The 24938-nt window shown below is 45.9% G+C and overlaps 1 protein-coding gene across 2 annotated transcripts in view; it reads left to right on the forward strand.

Annotated features, from left to right (window-relative positions):
* The window catches only part of LOC126338779 (uncharacterized), a 224180-nt gene that overhangs the window by 55958 nt on the left and 143284 nt on the right, over nucleotides 1-24938 (forward strand). For both annotated transcript variants that reach the window (XM_050001582.1, XM_050001583.1), the window contains exon 3: nucleotides 19540-19861. In XM_050001582.1, coding sequence (XP_049857539.1) covers nucleotides 19540-19861 — 322 coding nt within the window. The remainder of the gene's footprint in view (nucleotides 1-19539; nucleotides 19862-24938) is intronic.

The raw sequence follows: 24938 nt of genomic DNA on the forward strand, positions 1-24938 counted from the left end.
TTTTGGTGGGTGGAGACGCGTGAGGGGAAAATGTTGACGTAATCGGAACTACTAACAGAAACAACGTTTAATTTGAGTACTTAATTTTGACACTACAGCTGCTAGTTCCCTGGAGTTTGCAGGAATGAAAAAACAGGGAAGTCGAAATGAAGTGTTCCGGACAAATCCGCTATGTGACGAATCCAAACGACAGATCCATCGGATAGCTTTTATTGTAACAATTATATGCAGTTGCCATTGTTAGCAAACTGGTTATCGCCAAGAATGAACGTGCATCAGTTTTCTTTCAGCCTTTCAGTTCTCGCTCTAAAGGAGATAAATAGGCTGCTAGCTTGTTGACGAACCGAATATCTAATAATAAATCAATACATTAGTTTACAGCTTCGAAAACCGGCGAGATATTTAGAATGTGCAGCCGATATTTTTATAGGCTAGTACGTCGATATCTTTTCTGTTGATATATCGATACTTTTTCTCATCTTACCGGGGATCGATAATGATATTTTTTTTAAATGACGATATTTCGATTTACCGATATTTTTAAAAATATCAACATTCCTACCATGAAGATACTTTTTATAAAAAAAAACATTAAAAATGCGATTTCAACAGATATTGACACAGAACTTTTAACACCTACTCATAAACTAAATTTGAGACCAGCATAACATCTATGACTTAACTCGAAATCGCGCCCCACTAAGTGGTTAATACTGATTAGCAGCGAAGTTAAGAAGATAACCGACTGGCATTGACAGTAAAGGGCTTATAGAGCAAACAAATGAAACTTCACACATTTACTGTTAAAACCTCCGTATGTGTCGAACCGTGGTGCATATATCAGCGAATTCAGTGCTGCAGCGTCGATCTGCTCAGTACGGCAGGCCGTTGTGCCGGTGAAATCCGCGGTTTAGCTATAAATTCTGATTACACAGAAGGTGTGAAATAGCGTCCGCAGACTCCTAGGGTCATAAACTACTTCACTACAATGCCGGACACGAATCAAGAATTCTGTTATTTCATAAGCCAGAAGCAGAAACTTGACTCAAGCGTGCGGTCGTAAAGAAGCACTTCGTAAAGCCTCAGTCTCCACAAAAAAGCTCAGATTCGCTTCCCTGCTTACAGAGAAACTAATGATTCCGCTCCTACTGGCCAACTCAACCCTTTATGGCATCTAATAGTGAGACTATTCACTGACTTCTTGCCAGTAATGTCTCAAAAACGCTCTCCAGCGGTGTGTGTCCTATCGAGACTCACCAGAATACCTCTCTGCGACACGGCATGCTCCAGTGTAGAGCAAACATCACATCCTTAGCGTGCACTCTCCATATGGTCTATCAGCACGCCCGTTACAAACAAAATGGTTCCACCCCCTACGAGTTATGAAGCTGTCTGCCAACCGCCTTCAACTCCTACTCAGTCTGGAAAAATCTTCTAGAACATTCTCTAACTCCTTGTATGACCAAATTCAGCCAATAAGATTCGTTTCCGCTTTGTGGTAGGAAAAAGGCTTGGTATTTCGTGTGAGAATTTCCGTGGCTGTTAGCTCACATCTGCAGCAGACATCCCCCGCACATTCCTTCATGCTAGAAAGGCTAGTGGTAACGCTTGTACGATGTTATCTCCGTGATCTTAAGCTTTCAGCCATCGCCTTACTCCTGATACTCTTTAGCAACGACACGGGCTGGCTACCACAGGGAGCCTGTTCTACCGGCTTCTCGACGGGGCGAGGCCTAGACAGTAAATACTCCAGTCGTTCTATTCTTTTCAAAGCCATAAAAACTGCCCTACGTCAAACGCTGTCTCCCTCAGCCCGTTTCTCTTGTAAGTAGGCTGTTTAGGTTTTCTTATTGGTAACGTCGCTTAGCGCTCGGTATGAAAAATCACTGGCTGTGCTGTGCGCAGTGTGTGTTTAGTTTGCATTGTTGCCTGCCATTGTAGTGTTGAGCAGAGGCAGCTGGATGCTAACAGCGCGTAGCGTTGCGCAGTTGAAGGTGAGCCGCCAGCAGTGGTGGACGTGGGGAGAGAGATGGCGGAGTTTTGAAATTTGTAAGAATTGGTGTCATGAAATCTTTTACACTCCTGGAAATGGAAAAAAGAACACATTGACACCGGTGTGTCAGACCCACCATACTTGCTCCGGACACTACGAGAGGGCTGTACAAGCAATGATCACACGCACGGCACAGCGGACACACCAGGAATCGCGGTGTTGGCCGTCGAATGGCGCTAGCTGCGCAGCATTTGTGCACCGCCGCCGTCAGTGTCAGCCAGTTTGCCGTGGCATACGGAGCTCCATCGCAGTCTTTAACACTGGTAGCATGCCGCGACAGCGTGGACGTGAACCGTATGTGCAGTTGACGGACTTTGAGCGAGGGCGTATAGTGGGCATGCGGGAGGCCGGGTGGACGTACCGCCGAATTGCTCAACACGTGGGGCGTGAGGTCTCCACAGTACATCGATGTTGTCGCCAGTGGTCGGCGGAAGGTGCACGTGCCCGTCGACCTGGGACCGGACCGCAGCGACGCACGGATGCACGCCAAGACCGTAGGATCCTACGCAGTGCCGTAGGGGACCGCACCGCCACTTCCCAGCAAATTAGGGACACTGTTGCTCCTGGGGTATCGGCGAGGACCATTCGCAACCGTCTCCATGAAGCTGGGCTACGGTCCCGCACACCGTTAGGCCGTCTTCCGCTCACGCCCCAACATCGTGCAGCCCGCCTCCAGTGGTGTCGCGACAGGCGTGAATGGAGGGACGAACGGAGACGTGTCGTCTTCAGCGATGAGAGTCGCTTCTGCCTTGGTGCCAATGATGGTCGTATGCGTGTTTGGCGCCGTGCAGGTGAGCGCCACAATCAGGACTGCATACGACCGAGGCACACAGGGCCAACACCCGGCATCATGGTGTGGGGAGCGATCTCCTACACTGGCCGTACACCTCTGGTGATCGTCGAGGGGACACTGAATAGTTCACGGTACATCCAAACCGTCATCGAACCCATCGTTCTACCATTCCTAGACCGGCAAGGGAACTTGCTGTTCCAACAGGACAATGCACGTCCGCATGTATCCTGTGCCACCCAACGTGCTCTAGAAGGTGTAAGTCAACTACGCTGGCCAGCAAGATCTCCGGATCTGTCCCCCATTGAGCATGCTTGGGACTGGATGAAGCGTCGTCTCACGCGGTTTGCACGTCCAGCACGAACGCTGGTCCAACTGAGGCGCCAGGTGGAAATGGCATGGCAAGCCGTTCCACAGGACTACATCCAGCATCCCTACGATCGTCTCCATGGGAGAATAGCAGCCTACATTGCTGCGAAAGGTGGATATACACTGTACTAGTGCCGACATTGTGCATGCTCTGTTGCCTATGTCTATGTGCCTGTGGTTCTGTCAGTGTGATCATGTGATGTATCTGACCCCAGGAATGTGTCAATAAAGTTTCCCCTTCCTGGGACAATGAATTCACGGTGTTCTTATTTCAATTTCCAGGAGTGTAGTTAGCTGGCGGTAGTGGCGCTCGCTGTATTGCAGTAGTTCGAGTAACGAAGATTTTTGTGAGGTATGTGATTTGTGAAACATATAGGTTAATGTTAGTCAGGGCCATTCTTTCGTAGGGATTTTTGGAAGTCAGATTGCGTTGCGCTAAAAATATTGTGTGTCAGTTTAAGCTCAGTCTTGTATAAATTTTTCTAAGGGGACGTTTCACTCTTTCGAAGGCTGCGGAGGCACTCGACTACCCCTTGCTATCAGAACCAGTGCGAAATTACTTTCCAAGCGTGCATCTCTACAGGAATGTCAGTATGACGCTATCCAGTGTCAACCAATAAATGATTAATAATTTGATAAAGCCACCCAAACTGCTATCCTGTCTAAGTCAATATGAATTATACGTTGTCGTAGTTATTCGCGCATGGTGGCAAAATCTTGCCGCCTTACAGTTGTCCTGCTTGAAATGTCTGCCACGCTATGATTTCTTCATGGAACGAAACATGAACTCACTAGGTGCCATGGGGGGGGGGGGGGGAGGAGGGGGCGTTAGGGCAACGTTTTACAGCCCAAAGGACCAGCAAGTGTAACTGTGTTCTGTGGAGGATGAACTGCGGCTTGTCGTGTAATGAAAATATCCCTTGGACAGCTTTCAGCATCGCTATTTCTTGACAAGGTCCCATAACCTAGTACTCAACAGTTTTCGGTCATATGCTCCTCTTATTTTTTCCTCCTTACGAGCATAATCTGTTAGCACCCCCCCCCCCTTCCAAAAAAAAAAAAAAAAACACTTAGCATTACTATGCCCGATGCTCCATTAGGCTTCCAATACCACTTTGGTCCACTGAGGCTACTTTCGTCTTCCAATGCCACTTTGCTCTTTTGCTTCTTTCCCTCGGAGTCATACTGGTACAACAGACACTTAAACATGGTGATAAGCGGCCAATGAAGTCGTTTGGTTTGACCTTGAAACATAAGTTGCTGCAATTGGAACCTATGATGCTGCAATTTGCAGGGCTGGCAAGCCTTTTGCGAGTCAGTGATTGTGGAGGTGTGTCTCCTGTGGAGTCCTGCGAAGTGGTGGAGAGAGATGGCGTGTGGATGCACAGGTCCTCGCGCTGCGCTGATAGCTGCATTCGTTAAAAGAGATGTTCTGAACTGTACGATTTATTAACAGAGTTGATGAAGTTCTCCTTTGCAATGTTCTAAGACCATACACAATACAATGATGTTAGTCTTCAAACTGCGTAAATCAAAGAAATTTATCTTGTGACGTGTGCCAGTCTTATGCAAGGGTGTAAGAACAGCGAGCGGTGAGTGCACCAGCTTGGAAAAAAAAGCACTATACAGACAATCTAGCTAAGACAGGATGGCAGGCGAGGAATGGAAGTTCGATATCAGTATATAGTTGATTGACTGTAACAACAATTATACTCAGTAGTGACGCATGTCAGCGATCTTCATACTTGGGTGAGACTTGGTACGTCACAACCTGGCACAGCTGACATTTCCATTTCAGTCTCGGATCAGCTGGTTTTTAAATGGTTTCCAGAGGGAATTTTCAATCTGCAGTGAAGTGTCTGCTGATCTCAAAGTTTCTGGTAGATTACGAGTGTGTGCCGGACTTTGACTCGAACCCGAGACCTTTGGCTCTTGCTGGCAACTGAGCAACCCAAGCACAACTCATAACCCCTCCTCACAGCTTTACTTCCACCAGGAGATCAGGTACTGGTAGAAGTAAGGCTGTGAGGACGAATCGTGTGTCGTGCTTGGGCAGCTCAGTTGGTAAGTACTAACTCGTGAATGGGAAACGTCCCAGGTTCGAGTCCTAGTCCAACTCAAATTTTTGATATGTGAAGAAGTTGTAAACGGATGCCAACAACGTAGAATAAAGTTGGAAACGGCTTTCGTCATATTCAAAGTGTCGTCCTAGGCGTTGAAAACTGATCGATGACTGATTTTCACACTTTTGTTTCGATTGTGGTATGCTCGTCTTCGAGCTCCAGAGCCTCACACTTGTGTTACTTTTCCTGATTCTTCACATAGGGCTGGTCTGCCACTCTGTTTTTTATTATTTAGACTTGTCTACTCACAATGGAGGCATCTGCGTCACCTAACCACTGTGTCATGGGATGGCGCGTTGTTGCTGTACACTTCCAGGAACTCTGCATACTTTACTGGAGTGTTGTTTCCCTTCAAATACAGAAAACGAATAATCGCTGGATAGTCCAATTTACCATTTGGTTTCAGTTCCTCTAGCGGTGCACTGTGGTACTGTGGCATGTGGGTTTTAATTTGTACCAGGACTGCAGACACGTATCTGAACTCAAGCAAAAAAATTTTTTTGAGGTGATAATTAAAACTTTATGAATGAACTCTCGTATTGTACAACTGTTTTGTACAGGGTGGGGCAAATAAAAGTGGCCTGGAGAATAGAATTCGAGAGTACAAGGAAACACAGCAAAGGAAAGGAAATACAGCATTAACCTAACTATAGTAGATGTTGAAAGTGACCACCGTGCACCCCTTAGCACTTCTGGGCTCTGTTCAGCAAGTTTCTGAAGGCAGCTCGAAGCTGGACACCTGAAATTGCTAAACTCTCATCCGAAATGTTCTGCTGCAGTTCTTGAAGATTATTAGAGTTGCTGCGATACACCTTAGACTTCAGGGCTCCCCATACAAAGTAATTGCACACTGACAGATCAGGTGACCTGGGTGGCCAGCTAGGGCCGCAACCAAACTGCACGCCCAGGTGCATTATTCCTCCACATGGTCGAAGTGATGTGCCAGTCTCTTATGGCAGGCGTCAGGTTGATTTGGTAGGACTCTGAAGCATTTTATAGTGAACTTCAGCCACATTTTCTCGTGCTTGGGCACGTTTCGGAATATTTGTTTGACTTGTTCAAAACAGATCTTCTCTGACGCCATTTTCGGACTAAGTGTTGCATGGCACTCTTTACTAGCACTTTTACACCATTGAACGTCTTTGCAGACAACTGACCACACCGTTTCCACGACTTTGTTGTCATGTAAGTTTCCATAATATACACCTGCTGCTCCACTGCGATTTCCATAATCCCGTTTGGACCACTCCACTCACATTGACACAGCCCGCACTATGCTGTGAACACATGTGGATCATATGGTGGACATACACATGGTCTATGGGTCACGAGGTTTAGTTATATGCACACATTCACATCCAATTGTATCCATTCATCCAGGCCACTTATTTGTCCCACCCTGTATAAAGCAACGTGTATTTGTAAATGTTCAGCATCTTCTCCCAAACCCCTGGATCGATTTCAAGCAAATTTCTCACAGAAACAGCAGGCATCATGACTTTCAACTCTGGAGTTTATAGCCTCCTAGCTCCAATAGGAGTGGAGATATGGGCAAAAAAATGTTTTTCAGCCCTTCGAGTATAGGATGCCCTGCACAACAGGTGTGTTGTTTGGGAAATCAACTTGCATTGCACGGCAGCCTACATGTCAGGGGAAAGAAGCAGTTTCCTAGGCCTTGACATGCTGGCTCTCCTGCATGACAGACATGTTGTGTTAGACTAATATCAGATTGCTTTATTGACCTGCTTGGCATGGCGCCCTGCACATCACCAACAAGAAAATGACTTTGAAGGCCGTGATATGTAGCCTATCCTGCATCACAGGCATGTTGTGGGAAAAGTATTGATATGCTTTATTGAACTTGGGAGGAAGAACTGGACAGAGAGAGGGGTGGAGGGGGAGCTGTGTGAGGCAAGTGAAAGGTGTAGAGTGGTGGTCGGCAGGTTGAAAAGGAAGAGGGGGAGGTGGAGAAGAAAAGGAGAGGGGGAGATGGATATGAACAGAGAGGGGGGAGGGGAAGAAGATATGGTCAGAGGCAGGGGATGGACAAAGAGAGGAGGAGGAGGACATGAAGAGACAGACAAAGTGGCGAGGAGGAGTTTACAAATGAAGGTGGGTGAGTGACATGGACAGACAGAGGGAGGAAGATGTGGGCACAGAGAGAGGGAGAAGAGGATGTGTGTTCAACATGTGTTTCAAATGTATACGCAGTCAGAGCCACAGGGAAAAGACTAGTCTAAAAATTAAACTGCTTGTAATACATTTTGAGTCACTCCCTGAACTCGCTCAGTCTGTGTTTTGTTTTGATCAGAAATTTCTTTCTCAATATTCTTAATATCGCAGGAGATCGCCATGTACAGCCACCTGTGCAATAGAAGTAAAAGTGCAACTGTGCATAAAAAATGGTTCAAATGGCTCTGAGCACTATGGGACTTAACATCCATGGTCATCAGTCCCCTAGAACTTAGAACTACTTAAACCTAACTAACCCAAGGACATCACACAACACCCAGTCCAGCTACATAGAGCGCACTATGTCTCCAATTGTGAACGAAACAATACAGCTTGTGTGCTCTATTCGGTCTATTAATGTGGCTCGTAGACTCATTACAGGTTTAGACAGTGCAGCGCATGCATTATCGTTTTAAGGCATGCATTATCGCTTTAAGGCAAGAAGCATTGTCAGTACAGGAAGTTGCTCGCTGAACTGTGCAACACAGTAACGCAATTTGAATATTTAACAACTAAGAGTCACCCAAATAACCATTGAAGATCTGAGTAGTAGTGGTCATCGTAGATCAACAATATCTTCTTTTTTTTAAGTCAGTCTTCTGACTTGGTTTGATGCGACCTGCTCTATCTTTGTCTCCTGTGCAAACCTCTTCATCTGAGAGCAGCAATTACAACCAACGTCATCGATTATGTATCGGACATTTTCCAATCTCTATCATCCCATAGACTGCCGACTACAGTACCCACTGGCAACATGGAAGCTATTTTTGGTGTCTTAACACTTATCCTGTCATTTTGTCCCTTCTTCTAGTCGGTGTTTACCAGTTAATTTGCTATATCGTTTTTAACGCCACATCCCAAACGCTGCCATTCTCTCCTCTTCCGCTTTCTAGCAGACAGTGATTCAGTTCCACACAATGCTGTTCCCCATACGCACTTTCTCAGAAATTTCTTCGTAGAATTTAGGCCTATATTTCATACTAGTGAACTTCTTTTAGCGAGGAATGCCCTCTTCGCCTTTGCTGGTCTACATTTATGACCTTGTTTAGTCCGCCATACTTTATTTTGCTTCTGGGGTGAGAGAATTCCTTCACTTCGTCTACAACGCCGTCCCGAATTTTGAGGTTTAAAGTTCATCGCTGACCTCATTTCAGCTACTCCTCTCTACTTTTGTCTTTCTTGAATTTACTCTCAGTCTATATTCTTTTCCCTTTAGAATATTCATGAGTTCCAGAAACAACGATCTAGTGAAATCCAGCACGCTCTGTTCGTCCACAAGATCCAGAAAGCAGTAGATACAGACGCCCAGATACTGTAGATGCCCTGTTCCTTGCCCACTGGAAATTCATTCAGTATAGTTCCGCACTGTCGCCTACAGAATATCAGACAAGCTGTGTGACTGAATCGAAGAGTTTCTAGCAAACAAAACACAGGTGTCATTCTGAACACAAAGAGGTCTTCAGGCGTAAAAGTAACTTCTGGTATGCTCCGAGAAAGTTTTATAGGCCCATTACTTTTCACAATATATGTAAATGACCTAATAGATAACGCCAGAAGTTTCATGTGACTTCCACGAAAGATGCTGTTGTATAAATAGGAGTCGCGAAGCTAGAAAATTCTTGCCCTCAGATGGTCGACACTTGCAGCAGAGATTGGCAACTGGCCCACAGTTTAAAATGTAAGGTATTGCGAATGCATAGACAGGAAGACCATTTATTCTACGTTTACACGACTGTACAACAATTACTGGAAGCAGTTACACCCATAAAATATCTAGGATTTTGCGTACGGAGCGATTCGAAACGGAACGATCAGATAAAAAAACAGTTCCAGTCATTCCAGCAGGAAGAAGGTACACGGCTCGTGTTGTCTGTAGTTCAACCATGCCTAGACGGCCAATACCGCGGTTCGATCGCGTCCGCATTGTTACTTTGTGCCGGGAAGGGCTCTCAACAAGGGAAGTGTCCAGGCGTCTCGGAGTGAACCAAAGAGATGTTGTTCGGACATGGAGGAGATACAGAGAAACAGGAACTGTCGATGATATCCCTCGCTCACGCTGCCCAAGGGTTACTACTGCAGTGAATGACCGCTACCTACGAATTATGGCTCGGAGGAACCCTGACAGCAGCGCCACCATGTTGAAGAATGCATTTCGTGCAGCCACAGGACGTCGTGTTACGACTCAAACTATGCGCAACAGGCTGCGTGATGCGCAACTTCACTCCCGATGTCCATGGCGAGGTCCATCTTTGCAACCACGACACCATGCAGCGCGGTACAGATGGTCCCAGCAACATGTCGAATGGACCGCTCAGGATTGACATCACATTCTCTGCATCGATGAATGTCGCATATGCCTTAAAACAGACAATCGTCGGAAACGTGTTTGGAGGCAACCAGATCAGGCTGATCACCTTAGACACACTGTCCAGCGAGTGCTGCAAGGTGGAGGTTCCCTACTGTTTTGGGGTGGCATTATGTGGGGCCGACGTACGCCGCTGGTGGTCATGGAAGGCGCCGTAATGGCTGTACGATATACGTGAATGCAATCCTCCGTCCGATAGTGCAACCATGTCGGCAGCATATTGGCGAGGCATTCGTCTTCGTGAACGACAATTCGCACCCCCTTCGTGCACATCTTGTGAATGTCTTCCTTCAGGATAACGACACCGCTCGACTAGAGTGGCCAGCATGTTCTCCAGACATGAACCTTATAAACATGCCTGGGTTAGATTGAAAAGCGCTGTTTATGGACGACGTGACCTCCAACCACTCTGAGGGAGCTACGCCGAGTCGCCGTTGAGGAGTGGGACAGTCTGGACCAACAGTGCCTTGATGAAATTGTTGATAGTATGCCACGACGAATACAGGCATGCATCAGTGCAAGAGGACGTGCTACTGGGTATTAGAGGTAACGGTGTGTACAGCAATCTGGACCACCACCTCTGAAGGTCTCGCTGTATGGCGGTACAGCATGCAATGTGTGGTTTGCATGAGCAATTAAAAGGGCGGAAATGATGTGTATGTTGATCTTTATTCCAATTTCTGAACTCTCGTAACGGGGGTGATGCAAAACTTTTTTGGTGTGTGTACGTTCCTAGAAGAGTCAACAAATGTATTGCTTCCTCCTATGAATATCTTGCGAAACGATAAAATTAGAGAGATTCGAGCCACACTGAGGCTTACCGGCAGTCGATCTTCCGGCGAACTGTTGGCGACTGGAACAGGAAAGGGAGGTGGGCAGGGGAGGGGGGATTGACAGAGGTACACAAAGTAGCCCCTGCCACACAATGGAAAGTGGCTTGCGGGGTACAGATGTGAGATCATAAGCGAATCTTATCATTGACGTTCATTCGCTTTGAATTTTGATCCTCCGCCTGAGCCTTTTCTTTAATTTCTATAATTACTTCGCTGATGTAAAGTTTGACAATAGGTGAGAGACACAGCATCCTAGCATTATCTGCTTCTTAATCCGAGCAGTTCCTTCGTGGTTCGTGTTCATGTTATACATTACCCACCTTTCCCCATATCGTATACCTATTTTTCTGAGAATTTCGAACATCTTTATCTACGTCGATAAACCATGTGTCAGCTATCTACGAATTACGGAGGAGAATGTGACAAAGCTGCGTACTGGCTTTTGAAAACAAGTAGGAATGGAGTATCGACACAGACAGTATGCAACGTCTTTACATGAGCAATTTTATTGTGTTTGCAGTTATAGGGATCAGATAAGAGGTCGATATTTAGACTGCAAACACAAAGACATACAGGTGCAGGGACAAAATTCATAAACATTTATTTTCATGTACCCCAACCTGGCAAGACAAATACTTAACTTCTTCTGTTGGATTTACAAAGGTTTTTCTCGGTGAATACCGTCCGTAGTTCCGAGTATTTGAATCTACGTGGTCCAGTCACATTAATGTGACCGCTGTCTACAATATGTGATCCAAAGTATCCGGACATCCCAAAAAACATACGTTTTTCATATTATATGCAATGTGCTGCCACCTACTGCCAGGTACTCCGTATGAGCGACCTCAGTAGCCATTAGACATCTTGAGAGAGCAGAATGGAGCGCTCTGCGGAACTCACGGACTTCGACCATGGTCAGGTGATTGGGTGTCACTTGTGTCCTACGTCCGTATGCGAGATTTCCGCACTCATAAACATCTCTAGGTCTACTGTTTCTCGTGTGAAGGGACATGTACAGCACAAAACCGTACAGGCCGGTCCAATCTGTTGACTGACAGAGACCGCCGACAGTTGAAGAGGGTGGTAATATGTAATAGGCAGACATCTATCCTGACCACCACACAAGAATTCCAAACTGCATCAGGATCCACTGCAAGTACTATGACAGTTAGGCGGAAGATGAGAAAACTTGGAATTCTTGGTCGAGCGGCTGGTAATAAGCGACACATCACGTCGGTAAATGTCAAACGACGCCTGGTATGGTGTAAGGAGCATAAACAATGGACGACTGAACTGTGGAAAAACGTTGTGTGGAGTGACGAATCACAGTACACAATGTGGCGATCCGATGGCAGGGTGTGAGTATGGCGAATGCCCGGTGAACGTCATCTGCCAGGATGTGTAGTGTCAACAGTAAAATTCAGAGGCGGTGGTGATAGGGCGTGGTCGTGTTTTTCGTGGAGGGGCTTGCACTCCTTGTTGTTTTGCGTGGCACTATCACAGCACTGGCCTACATTGATGTTTTAAGCATCTTCTTGCTTCCCACTGTTAGAGAACAATTCGGGGATTGCAATTGCAACTTTCAACACGATCGAGCACCTGTTCATAATGCACGGCCTGTGTCGGAGTGGTTACACGACAATAACATTCCTGTAATGGACTAGCCTGCACAGAGTCCTGACCTGAATCCTATAGAACACCTTTCGGATGTTTTGGAACGCCGACTTCGTGCCAGGCCTCACGACCGACATCGATACCTCTCCTCAGTGCAACAATCCGTGAAGAATGGGCTGCCATTCCCCAAGAAACCTTCCAGCACCTGATATAACGTATGCCTGCGAGGGTGGAAGCTGTCATCAAGGCTAAGGGTGGGCCAACACCATATAGAATTCCTGCATGACCGATGGAGGGGGCCACGAACACGCAAGTAATTTTCAGCCAGGTGTCCGGATACTTTTGATCACATAGTGTATGTTCGACGTCAACGTGCAGTAACTACTCGCGTATGGCAGGTGGCAGCACTAGCACGGGAAGTATATAAAGCTCGTCGGGGGAACGCGGAAAACAGTGCAGTCGTTGTCGTAAAGCGGGCAGAAAGCGATTTATCTGACGTCCAATATGGGGCAGTGTTTGTTCCTCAAACTTACACCTCCTCCAGGTAGTCCAGAATCCGTGCTGTCGGACCATGCTCCATGCACCTCGTTGGGCCCCGATCAAGAACCTCCACCGTGAACTTGACATGCTACTGCTCAGGTAACAGATTCAGATATCCACTATGAAACTCCTCAACAAGGTTAAGTATTATGTTCGACATCCAGGCACCTGAAATATGTTGACTATGTGGCACCTGCCAAATGACACAGAGTCAATATTCCCAGAGGCATTGTGTAAGATCTTCCATGATGATTTAAAGCCAAGTGTGGACAAAGAAAATATAATAGGAAGTTAAAATAAACAGCTACCCATTTGGAAACATCAGAGCTTTCCTTGAACCACAATGTTTATTTAATCATTCTCAGTCGCCAAGTGGTGTTCTTTTTCTATATCTTCATGATGTGTTTGCTTTGGACACTCCCATCTTCTAAGATGACAACAGCAATCGTTACAGTTCTGAACGCTTATGTACCTGGTCTAATGAGCACTCACGCACTCTACCACACATCAACTGGCCTATTAAATCACTGGACCTTAATCTCATTCTGAAGAGTAAGCGAAACACAGTAATCGACATACCCGCAATTTGGTAGCTCTGTGGGATTTGGTCGTGAATGAGTAGCCTCAGCTGGATATGGCGTAAGTAAAGGAAGTTGTGGGCTCTCGCCCTCACCGAATTGAGGCCATTATCAAAGCTACAGGCAGTGTTCTACATTTGCATCTACATCTATACTCTGCAAAACACAGTGAAGTGCATGGCGAAGGGTACACCGAACTGTACCAGATATTAAGGTTTCTTCCTATTTAGTCATGATCGGAGTGCAGGAAGAGTGTCTGTTTAAATGGCTCTGTGCGTCCTGTAATTAAACTAATCTCGTCCTCACAATTCCTATATGAGCAATATGTAGGGGCATGTAATATATTCCTATAATCATCATTTAAAGTCACTTATTGAAACTTAGTAAGTAGGCTTTCTCGGGATGGCTTATGCATATCTTCAACAGTCTGCCAATTCAATTCCTTCAGCATCCCTGTGACGCTCTTCCATGCATCAAACAAACCTGTCTCCATTCATTCTGCCCCTCTCTTTATACGTTCAATATCCCCTGTCAGTCGTGCTTGGTATGATCCCAATATTCAGCAATATTCTGGAATGGGTCACACAAGTGATTTGTAAGCAATCTCCGTTGTAGACTGATTGCGTTTCCTCATTATTCTACCCACAAGCTGACGTTAACCACCAGATTTACACACGACTGAGAATTTGTGATCATTCCATTTAATATCCCTACAAAGTGTTACACACAGGTATTTGTATGAGGTGGCCGATCCCAATGGCGACTCATTGATAATGTAGCCATAGCACACTACATTTTTTCGTTTCATTAAGTGCACAGTTTTACATTTCAGAACATTTACAGTAAGGTGACAATCTTTGCACCCCATTGATATATATATATATATATATATATATATATATATATATATATATATATATATATATATAAAGGGTGTTTCAAAAATGACCGGTATATTTGAAACGGCAATACAAACTAAACGAGCAGCAATAGAAATACACCGTTTGTTGCAATACGCTTGGGACAACAGTACATTTTCAGGCAGACAAACTTTCGAAATTACAGTAGTTACAATTCTCAACAACAGATGGCGCTGCGGTCTGGGAAACTCTATAGTACGATATTTTCCACATATCCACCATGCATAGCAATAATATGGCGTAGTCTCTGAATTAAATTACTCGAAACCTTTGACAACGTGTCTGGCTGAATGGCTTCACATGCAGATGAGGTGTACTGCTTCAGCTGTTCAATTGTTTCTGGATTCTGGCGGTACACCTGGTCTTTCAAGTGTCCCCACAGAAAGAAGTCACAGGGGTTCATGTCTGGCGAATAGGGAGGCCAATCCACGCCGCCTCTTGTATGTTTCGGATAGCCCAAAGCAATCACACGATCATCGAAATATTCATTCAGGAAATTAAAGACGTCGGCCATGCGATGTGGCCGGGCACCATCTTGCATAAACCACGAGGTGTTCGCAGTGCCGTCTAAGGCAGTTTGTACCGCCACAAATTCACGAAGAATGTCCAGATAGCATGATGCAGTAATCGTTTCGGATCTGAAAAATGGGCCAATGATTCCTTTGGAAAAAATGGCGGCCCAGACCAGTACTTTTTGAGGATGCAGGGACGATGGGACTGCAACATGGGGCTTTTCGGTTCCCCATATGCGCCAGTTCTGTTTATTGACGAAGCCGTCCAGGTAAAAATAAGCTTCGTCAGTGAACCAAATGCTGCCCACATGCATATCCCCGTCATCAATCCTGTGCACTATAAGGTTAGCGAATGTCTCTCGTGCAGCAATGGTAGCGGCGCTGAGGGGTTGCCGCATTTGAACTTTGTATGGATAGAGTTGTAAACTCTGGCGCATGAGACGATACGTGGACGTTGGCGTCATTTGGACCGCAGCTGCAACACGGCGAATGGAAACCTGAGGCCGCTGTTGGATCACCTGCTGCACTAGCTGCGCGTTGCCCTCTGTGGTTGCCGTACGCAGCACGTTCATCCGTCACGTTCCCTGTCTGTTGAAATTTTGCAAACAGATCCTTTATTGTATCGCTTTTCAGTCCTTTGGTTACATTAAACCTCCGTTGAAAACTTCGTCTTGTTGCAACAACACTGTGTTCTAGACGGTGGAATTCCAACACCAGAAAAATCCTCTGTTCTAAGGAATAAACCATGTTGTCCACAGCACACTTGCACGTTGTGAACAGCACACACTTACAGCAGAAAGACGACGTACAGAATGGCGCACCCACAGACTGCGTTGTCTTCTATATCTTTCACATCACTTGCAGCGCCATCTGTTGTTGAAATTTGTAACTACTGTAATTTCTAAAGTTTGTCCGCCTGAAAATGTACTGTTGTCCCAAGCATATTGCAACAAACGGTGTATTTCTATCACTGCTCGTATAGTTTTTATTGCCGCATATATATATATATATATATATATATATATATATATATATATATATATATATATATATATATGGTGTTACAAAAAGGTACGGCCAAACTTTCAGGAAACATTCCTCACACACAAAGAAGGAAATATGTTATATGGCCATGTGTCCAGAAACACTTACTTTCCATGTTAGAGCTCATTTTATTACTTTTCTTCAAATCACATTAATCATGGAATGGAAACACACAGCAACAGAACGTGCCAGCGTGACTTCACTTTGTTACAGGAAATGTTCAAAATGTCCTCCGTTAGCGGGGATACATGCACCCACCTTCCATTGCATGGAATCCTTGATGCGCTGATGCAACCCTGGAGAATGGCATATTGTATCACAGCTGTCCACAATACGAGCACGAAGAGTCTCTACATTTGGTACCTGGGTTGCGTAGACAAGAGCTTTCAAATGCCTCCATAAATGAAAGTCAAGAGGGTTGAGGTCAGGAGAGCGTGGAGGCTACGGAATTGGTCCGCCTCTACCAATCCATCGGTCACCGAATCTGTTGTTGAGAAGCGTACGAACATTTGGATTGAAATGTGCAGGAGCTCCATCATGCATGAACCACATGTTGTGTCATACTTGTAAAGGCACATGTTCTAGCAGCACAGGTAGAGTATCAAGTATCAAACCATGATAACGTGCTCCATTGAGCATAGGCGGAAGAACGAACCTAAAATGAGCTCTAACATGGAAATTAAGAGTTTCCGGACACATGTCCACATAACATCTTTTCTTTATTTATGTGTGAGGAATGCTTCCTGAAAGTTTGGCCGTACCTTTTTGTAACACCCTATATAGCCTTTCTCAAACAACATTTTATTATTGACAACTGCACATCCGCAATAAGTCTGAGATTACTCTTAAAATTGTTCGCAGAGCCGTTAGGTATGACATTCCGTCGCGCTGCCACTCAGCTACCTGGGCGGATCATTAGTTTAATAAACACAACAGATACACGTAACGGAGACTTTCACGATCAGTAATATATTCTTCTTCACTATTTACAACAGTTTGCCAACGCCGGGGTAACTTTCCGATTCCATACATTTAGAAATCACGTGATTTTGAGGGAAAGAACTCGTCGAAACATGTTCAGAGTGTGTTTTTATTCGGAAAGAAAGTTCCTTGAAGGTTGTTCGATAGAGTCTGGAAAAGTGGAAATCTGACGCAAGCACAGGGGTATCAGGTGGGTGTGGAATGACTTCCCAACACAATTCCTGTATAGTGTTTTTGTCAGTCTAGGAGAATGCGGGCGAGCGTTATCATGGAGTAGAATCACTTCACCCTGTCTTCCTGGTCATTGTTCTTGGATTGTGTCTGCAACACATCTCAGTTGTTGACAGTACTTGTCAGCAGTGATGGTTACACCTCAGGGAAGCAGTTCGTAGTTGACCACGCCATCGCTGTCCCACCAGATGCATAACATTACGATATCTTTTGTGGATGATTGCAGGTCTTTGTACCGGGAGGTGCTGCTTTATTTTGGCTCAACCATTCCTTTCTTTTCCTTATTTTAGCATAAAAACATCTTTTCGCATCACCATCAGCGGTATGGGATAGGAATGGTTGCTGTTATTCTCAAGCTAAATGATGACGAGCAACCAGAGAAGTACATATGGCCATCCGCTGATTATTGTCATTTGGACTTGGAACATGTGGTATGTATGCAGCCGATTTTTCTTCCTCATTTCATGCAAATGTCGCACAATGGTGGACTGGTCACAGTTATCTCATTAGCCAGTTCTCGAGTACACTGACGTCGATCATTGTGGTTTAATCCGTTTAAACGATGCTATCAAACCTTAGAGACCTTCCTGAATGTGGAGAGTCACTAATAACAAAATGATCATCTTTAAAACGAAAAACCACTTTCATGCTGTATTGTCCCCAATAACATTACCTGCACACACCACGCATATGTTTCTCGAACAGAAGACTATGTCGAGAATGTTCCGATTTCTCCATTTCGCACTCCTTTTTCTAGTGTCCGCAGCTGCAGTCACTATCTCTAAATGAGAAAATAATAATATGTATGCCCAAATGGCAACAGTGAACTACAAAAAAGATGGCAATCGATACATAAACCCACACCAAATGGCATAGCAACATGTAAAAAAAAAAAAAAAACGCTACAGACTTATGCACCAACCTAATACCTCTACATCTGATGATAGCTCTCCACCAAGATAACACGTTGCAACCTCCCTACCAAAAAATCCTCAATTGAGTCGCATGGTGTCTCATAGTTCCACGGTATTAGGCGGAGACGAACTTTTTGTTCAATGTGTCATATGTGTCCAATATGCTGATGGGTGGATAGCAGGTGAGGAAGTGACATAGTATGTGACCGTGAGATTTGGTCAGAGTGGTCAGTTCATGAATGAATGAAGGGTCCAACCCTGGGAAATGCAAGTTAGTGATGGATGGAAGTGATTCTGACGTGGGAGGTGACCGTGAGAGTGGGTCAAACAAGTCACTCCGAGGGTAAATGAGGGAATCCAGTCCTGAGATGCGCATTACTGTACGGCGTTGCAGGGTAGTGCTGAAACCGACGGATCAGCTGCGGCTGCTGGTGCGGCTTTAGTGTCTGGGCCCGGCAGTGGGAACGTATTGGGTCAGACTAGTCAGTTCATGAGTGAATGAGGGGTCCAACCCTAAAATGCAAGTTACTGATGGATGGAAGTCTTACTGACATGGGAGGTGACCGTGAGACTGGGTCAAACAAGTCACTCTGTGTGTAAATGAGGGAGTCCAACCCTAAGATGCGGGTTACTGTATTGTGTTGCAGGGTGGTGTCGAAGCCAACGGGGCAAATGCGGCTGCTGGTGCGGCTGTCATTTCTTGGGCTGATAGTGCTCAGGCATTGGGTCAGACTAGTCAGTTCGTGAGTGAATGAGAGGTCCAACCCTGAAATGCAAGTTACTGATGGATGGAAGTCTTACTGACGTGGGAGGTGACTGTGAGAGTGGGTCAAACAAGTCACTCCATGGGTAAATGAGGGACTCCAACCCTAAGATGCGGGTTACTGTATGGCATTGCATGGTGGTGTTGAAGCTAATGGGGCAGCTGCAGCTGCTGGTGGGGCTGTCGTGTCTGGGCCCAGCAGTGCTGATGTATTAGGTCAGACTAGTCAGTTCGTGAGTGAATGAGAGATCACTGATGTATTAGGTCAGACTAGTCAGTTCGTGAGTGAATGAGAGATCAAACTCTGAAATGCAAGTTACTGATGGATGGAAGGCTTACTGACATGGGAGGTGACCGTGAGAGTGGGTGTAGCATGTCACTCCGTGGGTAAATAGTGAGTCCAACCCTAAGATGCGGGTTACTGTGTGAATATGCGGGTTACTGCGTGGCGTTGTAGGGTGGTGCTGAAGCCGACGAGGCGGCTGCAGCTGCTAGTGCGGCTGTCATGTCTGGGCCCGGCAGCACTGACGTATTGGGTCAGACTAGTCAGCTCATGAGTGAATGGATGGAAGTCGTTGTGACGTGGGAGGTGCCCGTGAGGGTGGGTCATGCAACTCACTCTGTGGGTAAATGAGGGAGTCCATTCCTGAGATGCGGGTTACTGTATGGCGTTGCAGGGTGGTGCTGAAGCCGACGGGGCGGCTGCGGCTGCTGGTGCGGCTGTCGTGCCTGGGCCCGGCGGTGGTGACGCAGTTCCAGCTGAGCGGCCAGCCCGACCGCGCGCTGTTCCGCGGCTGCGAGCCCGATTGGCGCTCCGTCTGCCCAGACACGGGGGCGGGCGCGCCGAAGTTGACGCGGCTGCCGCTGCGCGCGCTGCTGTGCACGGGAGTTCGCGAAGAACCCAGGCTGGCGCCGCTCAAGCCCATGGAGCCCACCGCCGTCGCCGCCAAGTGCGAGTGCCAGGAGCTCCTCGAGGCCCCCCCGCCCAAGGACAGCAGGGTCAGTACCATCCATCGCTCCAAACAGCGTTCCTGTATACAAGCTTATTACAAGTGACTGAAGCAGTTTCAAAGATTTGCTGCTGCTATTCACGGAGGTCCATTGTTGGTTGCAATTACGGCATGGCAGCGAAACTTGGTACATAAGCTAGTGTGTTAATCTGGAACAGATTTAAGCTGGAAAATAATAGTTCCGATTTTGGCCACCAGGTGCAAATCTGGCGCTCTACACTGTTCATATGACAGCATTGAAACCGTTCTCAATTAAGATTTTATACTAATTGAGCAGGTTGTTTAGCAAACAGGGATCCTTATAGTGTAAAGCTACTGACATTCACTCAAGATCTTGGCTTTATTGACTCAAACTTTATTAGAGTAAAAGCTTTCTTTCCTTGGTACTCAAAAGATACATTAATGAAACTTCAACCCATTCAGTAAATGCATTATTCTTTATAAACCAAAACACACAGGGCTAAGTGCCAACAGAAATAACATTAATGTAAAACGCAGTGACACAATCAAAAGAGAACTATTAACTTTCAGTTATATTTTAAAAAAGAAGAATTTCGTTCACGTCCTTGCACATGAAACAATCTAAGACGTTACAACATTAAAACAAATGTCGGCGATTCCTGCCCATAATATGAAGCCGTCAAAGGAAAATGTAAAGTCTTCACCAGAAATTTTTATCGTTAATACGGGGGTAATACCAAAAGTAAGTTCTCCTAGTTTTTTTTTAAGTACATAGACCTGTTTATTTCTACAATGGTTTACTTCAGTTTACAGCTTGAACATGTAGTTATTTTTCGACATAATCACCATTTCTGTCGATGCATTTTTGTCTGTGACAGTTTTTGTATGCCCATGTCATACCAGCTCGCTGTCATGCTGTTCAGAAAGTTATGAACCAAATGTTCTTTTAACCTAGCGAACATGTGATAGTCACTGGGCGCCAAGTCAGGATTATAGGGTGAGTGGATGATTATGTTCCACTGAAACTGCTGCAGGAGAGCAACGGTTTGCCGAGCGACGTGTGGCCGAGCGATGTCACGGAGAATGTGTACGTCCTTGCTCAACATTCCTCTTCTCCGGCTCTGAACTGCCCGTTTCAGTTTTTTCAGAATCTCACAGTACCTATCAGCGTTAATTGTGGTCACATCGATTGAGTTCCGACGACGAAATGGAAGAAGAGGTTAATAACTTTCTGAACAGCATGGCGGCGAGTTGGTATGACATGGGCATACAAAAACTGTCACAGCATCTACAAAAATGCATCGACAGAAAGGGTGATTACGTCGAAAAATAGCTAAATGTTCAAGCTGTAAACTGATGTAAAACATTGTAGAAATAAACTGGTCTATGTACTTATAAAAAATAGGAGACCTTACTTTTGGGATTACCCTCGTAAATACCTTGAGCTTGAACCAACTTTTTAGTAGTACATTATAGGAGACAATAAAAATCACGTAACTTCCAATCCTAGACCGATATGTTGACATCACCAAAACACTACTGCTCATTTGCTCATTGGCTATTGGTTAAAATAGCACTAAGCAAGAACAAACCAGTAAAATATCCTCGAAAACTTCAGCCCAGTAAATTCCTGTACCACCATACTGGACATCCAGCTTAGTTAAACAGTACAGGATCGGAGCCAGAATTTGCACTATCGTGTCGCCTGGGCAAGAGTGGACGAACCCGCCTCAGGCCGCTTGCAGTAACAAAACAATCCCGTGCTAGAACGGAAAACTAGTGCGCACAGCATTATCAGGCTTCTACAACAAACAGAGAAGTGAAATTATTTAACTAAATAACACACAATCTAATATGTACGCTTAATTAGCAGTCGCAACGTGCACATTGGACAGAAACACATCAGTCTAAACGGTTCTTTCACAAATGACTTGCCGGCCGCGGTGGTCTCGCGGTTCTAGGCGCTCAGTCAGAAGCCGCGCGACTGCTACGGTCGCAGGTTCGAATCCTGCCTCGGGCATGGATGTGTGTGATGTCCTTAGGTTAGTTAGGTTTAAGTAGTTCTAAGTTCTAGGGGACTTATGACCACAGATGTTGAGTCCCATAGTGCTCAGAGCCATTTGAACCATTTGAACCACAAATGACTTACTTGGTGGTGAAATATGTCAACAAGCCCAAAACAAAAATAGCTCAACCCCTAGAACTTAGAACTACTTAAACCTAACTAACCTAAGGACATCACACACATCCATGATCGAGTAAGGATTCGAACCCGCGACCGTAGCGGTCGCGCGGTTCCAGACTGAAGTGCCTAGAACCGCTCAGCCACACCTGCCGGCAAGCCCAAAACAGCTTCTTTCCCGATTTCAACACCTAGCGAAGAAATGTACAAACAACCACTTGAACAGAGCGTAATGTGAGATTAGCGCTATCAATTAAAGCTTTGAAATGCCCACAACTACATAAATTCAAAATCCAGAGATTACAGCAAAATCATGGAATAATATGTCTAATGAACCGCAGAAACAGCCGTCCAAACCTTCTGTCGAACGCCTCGCACCTCACAGGACGACATGTACTGCTTCTCATCACAACAAGGCACCTAACATGGCACGTGGTGCTCGCTCACTCCCATTGTCTGCACTGGTCTCCCGTGGCTGCCACACAGGGCGCTACAGCTACTGCCGGCACCAGGGCCTTCCGTGCCATCTCGTGGATCGCTCTCGAACCTTCCACTCTGTCTAACCGCGGCCTTTCATCCAACGCACTGCTTAGGACCCTTTTCCCCGCCAGAGAGCATTTCTCTCCAGCAATCCACCAGCAGGAGTCGGTTGCACCCGCAGCAAAACCGATCAGGACGTATCAGCTATGACATCCACACTGTCTTTTGACAAAATCATAATGTGAGTGAATAGTATGGTTATCGAGAAGAGGGCCCGTGCACTGTCAGTGAAACTGTTGTATGTGAACGCCAGCAATTACAGTGCTGCACTACGAGAGTGTCGCCTACTGAAAGGTCTGTGGAGAGGCCCGATGTGATTAAATTGTTTAAAGAAGATGATAATGAAATTAGAAATCGCGGTTGAGCTTAGTGTAGCACCTGGAAGAGGAAGGCATATTATCCCGGTGGAAGTTGTTAACGAGGTTGCTGTTGCTGCAATTGACCATGCAGCAAGTGCCTCACATAGTGTTAGTGCTCGTGCAGCACAGCGAGAATTGTCCGTCCCACAGCCAACAGTACAGATGGTTTAAATGGCTCTGAGCACTATGGAACTTAACATCTATGGTCATCAGTCCGCTAGAACTTAGAACTACTTAAACCTAACTAACCTAAGGACATCACACACATCCACGCCCAGGCGTACCAAGGCCGTTATTACGGCCGGAAGTGGTTGTTCTGAGTATTGATTTCTCAGAATCTATGCACCCAAATTGCGTGAAAATGTAATCACATGTCAGTTCTAGTATAATATATTTGTCCAGTGAATACCCGTTTATCATCTGAATTTCTTCTTGGTGTAGCAATTTTAGTGGCCAGTAGTAAAATATGACTGTTCCTGTAAGTATTTTTATTCGCTATTGAGCAGGAAAACTATACTTCGCCGGCCGCGGTGGTCTCGCGGTTCTAGGCGCGCAGTCCGGAACCGCGCGACTGCTACGGTCGCAGGTTCGAATCCCGCCTCGGGCATGGATGTGTGTGATGTCCTTAGGTTAGTTAGGTTTAAGTAGTTCTAAGTTCTAGGGGACTGATGACCACAGCAGTTGAGTCCCATAGTGCTCAGAGCCATTTGAACCTTTTTTTTTGTGTGTGTGTGAAAACTATGCTTTTAAGAATCTCTTAACGTTAGTTGACATTTAGGGATTCAGCTGTTAGTTGCTAGATGCATATTACACAGCGGTTTCGAGTCCTCCCTCGGACATGGGTGTGTGTCATTAGGATAATTTAGGCTGAGTAGTGTGTAAGCTTAGGGACTGACGACCTTAGCAGTTAAGTCCCATAAGACTTCACACACACATTTGATACCTCCTAATGTCGCCTCTGACCTCCTGTTGCCAAGAGTAGTGCAGCAACTCACCTTGCATCAACTTAACAAGTCGTTAGCAGTTCCCTGCAGAAATATTGAGTCATGCTGCCTCTAGAGCTGTCGGTAATCTGCCTCTAGAGCTGTCGGTAATTGCGAATGTGTTGCCAATGCAATTCTTTGGACACAAACTGACCTCTCGATTATGTCCCATAAATGTCCGTTGGCGTTCATGTCTGGAGATCTGGGTGGCCAAACCATTCGCTCGAACCGTCCAGAATGTCCTTCAAACCAATTGCAGACAACTGTGGCCGGGTGACGTGGCGCATTGTCATTCATAAAAATTCCACCATTGTTTGGGAACATGACGTCCACGAATGACTGAAAATAGTTTCAAAGTAGTGGAACATCCAGAAGACTCAAGCTACTCCATGTAAATATAGCTCGCACCATTATGCAGCCACCAGCACCTTGCACAGTGCCTTGTGACAACCTGGGTCCATGACTCGAACCCTACCATTCATCCGAAGTGAAATCGGGATTCATCTGACCAGGCCACGGTTTTCCAGTAATCTAGGGTTCACACCGATGTGATCGCGAGCCCAGAAGAGGTGCTGCAGGCGATTCCGTGCTGTCAGAAAGGCATTCGCGTTGGTCATCTGCTGTCGTAGCCCTTTAACGCCAAATTGTCCGTCCCTGGTAGCTGAGTGGTCAGCGCAACGGAATGTCATACCTAACGGCCCTGCTTAGATTCCCGGCTGGGTTTGAGATTTTCTCCGCCCAGGAACTGGGCGTTGTCCTTATCATCATCATTTCATCCCCATCGACACGCAAGTCGCCGAAGTGGCGTCAACTCGAAAGACTTGCACCAGGCGAACGGTCTACCCGACGGTCTACCCACACGGCAGTTCCATTTCAACGCCAAATTTCGCTGCACTGTCGCAACCGATACATTCGTCGTACGTCTTACATTGATTTTCGAGATTATTTCACGCAGTGTTGTTTGTCGGCACTGACACAGCTACGCAAACGCCGTTGCTCTCGGTCATTAAGTGAAAGCTGTCGGGCTCTTCGTTGTCGGCA

The sequence above is a fragment of the Schistocerca gregaria genome, chromosome 1 (assembly GCF_023897955.1).
Source record: "Schistocerca gregaria isolate iqSchGreg1 chromosome 1, iqSchGreg1.2, whole genome shotgun sequence".
Taxonomy (NCBI): domain Eukaryota; kingdom Metazoa; phylum Arthropoda; class Insecta; order Orthoptera; family Acrididae; genus Schistocerca; species Schistocerca gregaria.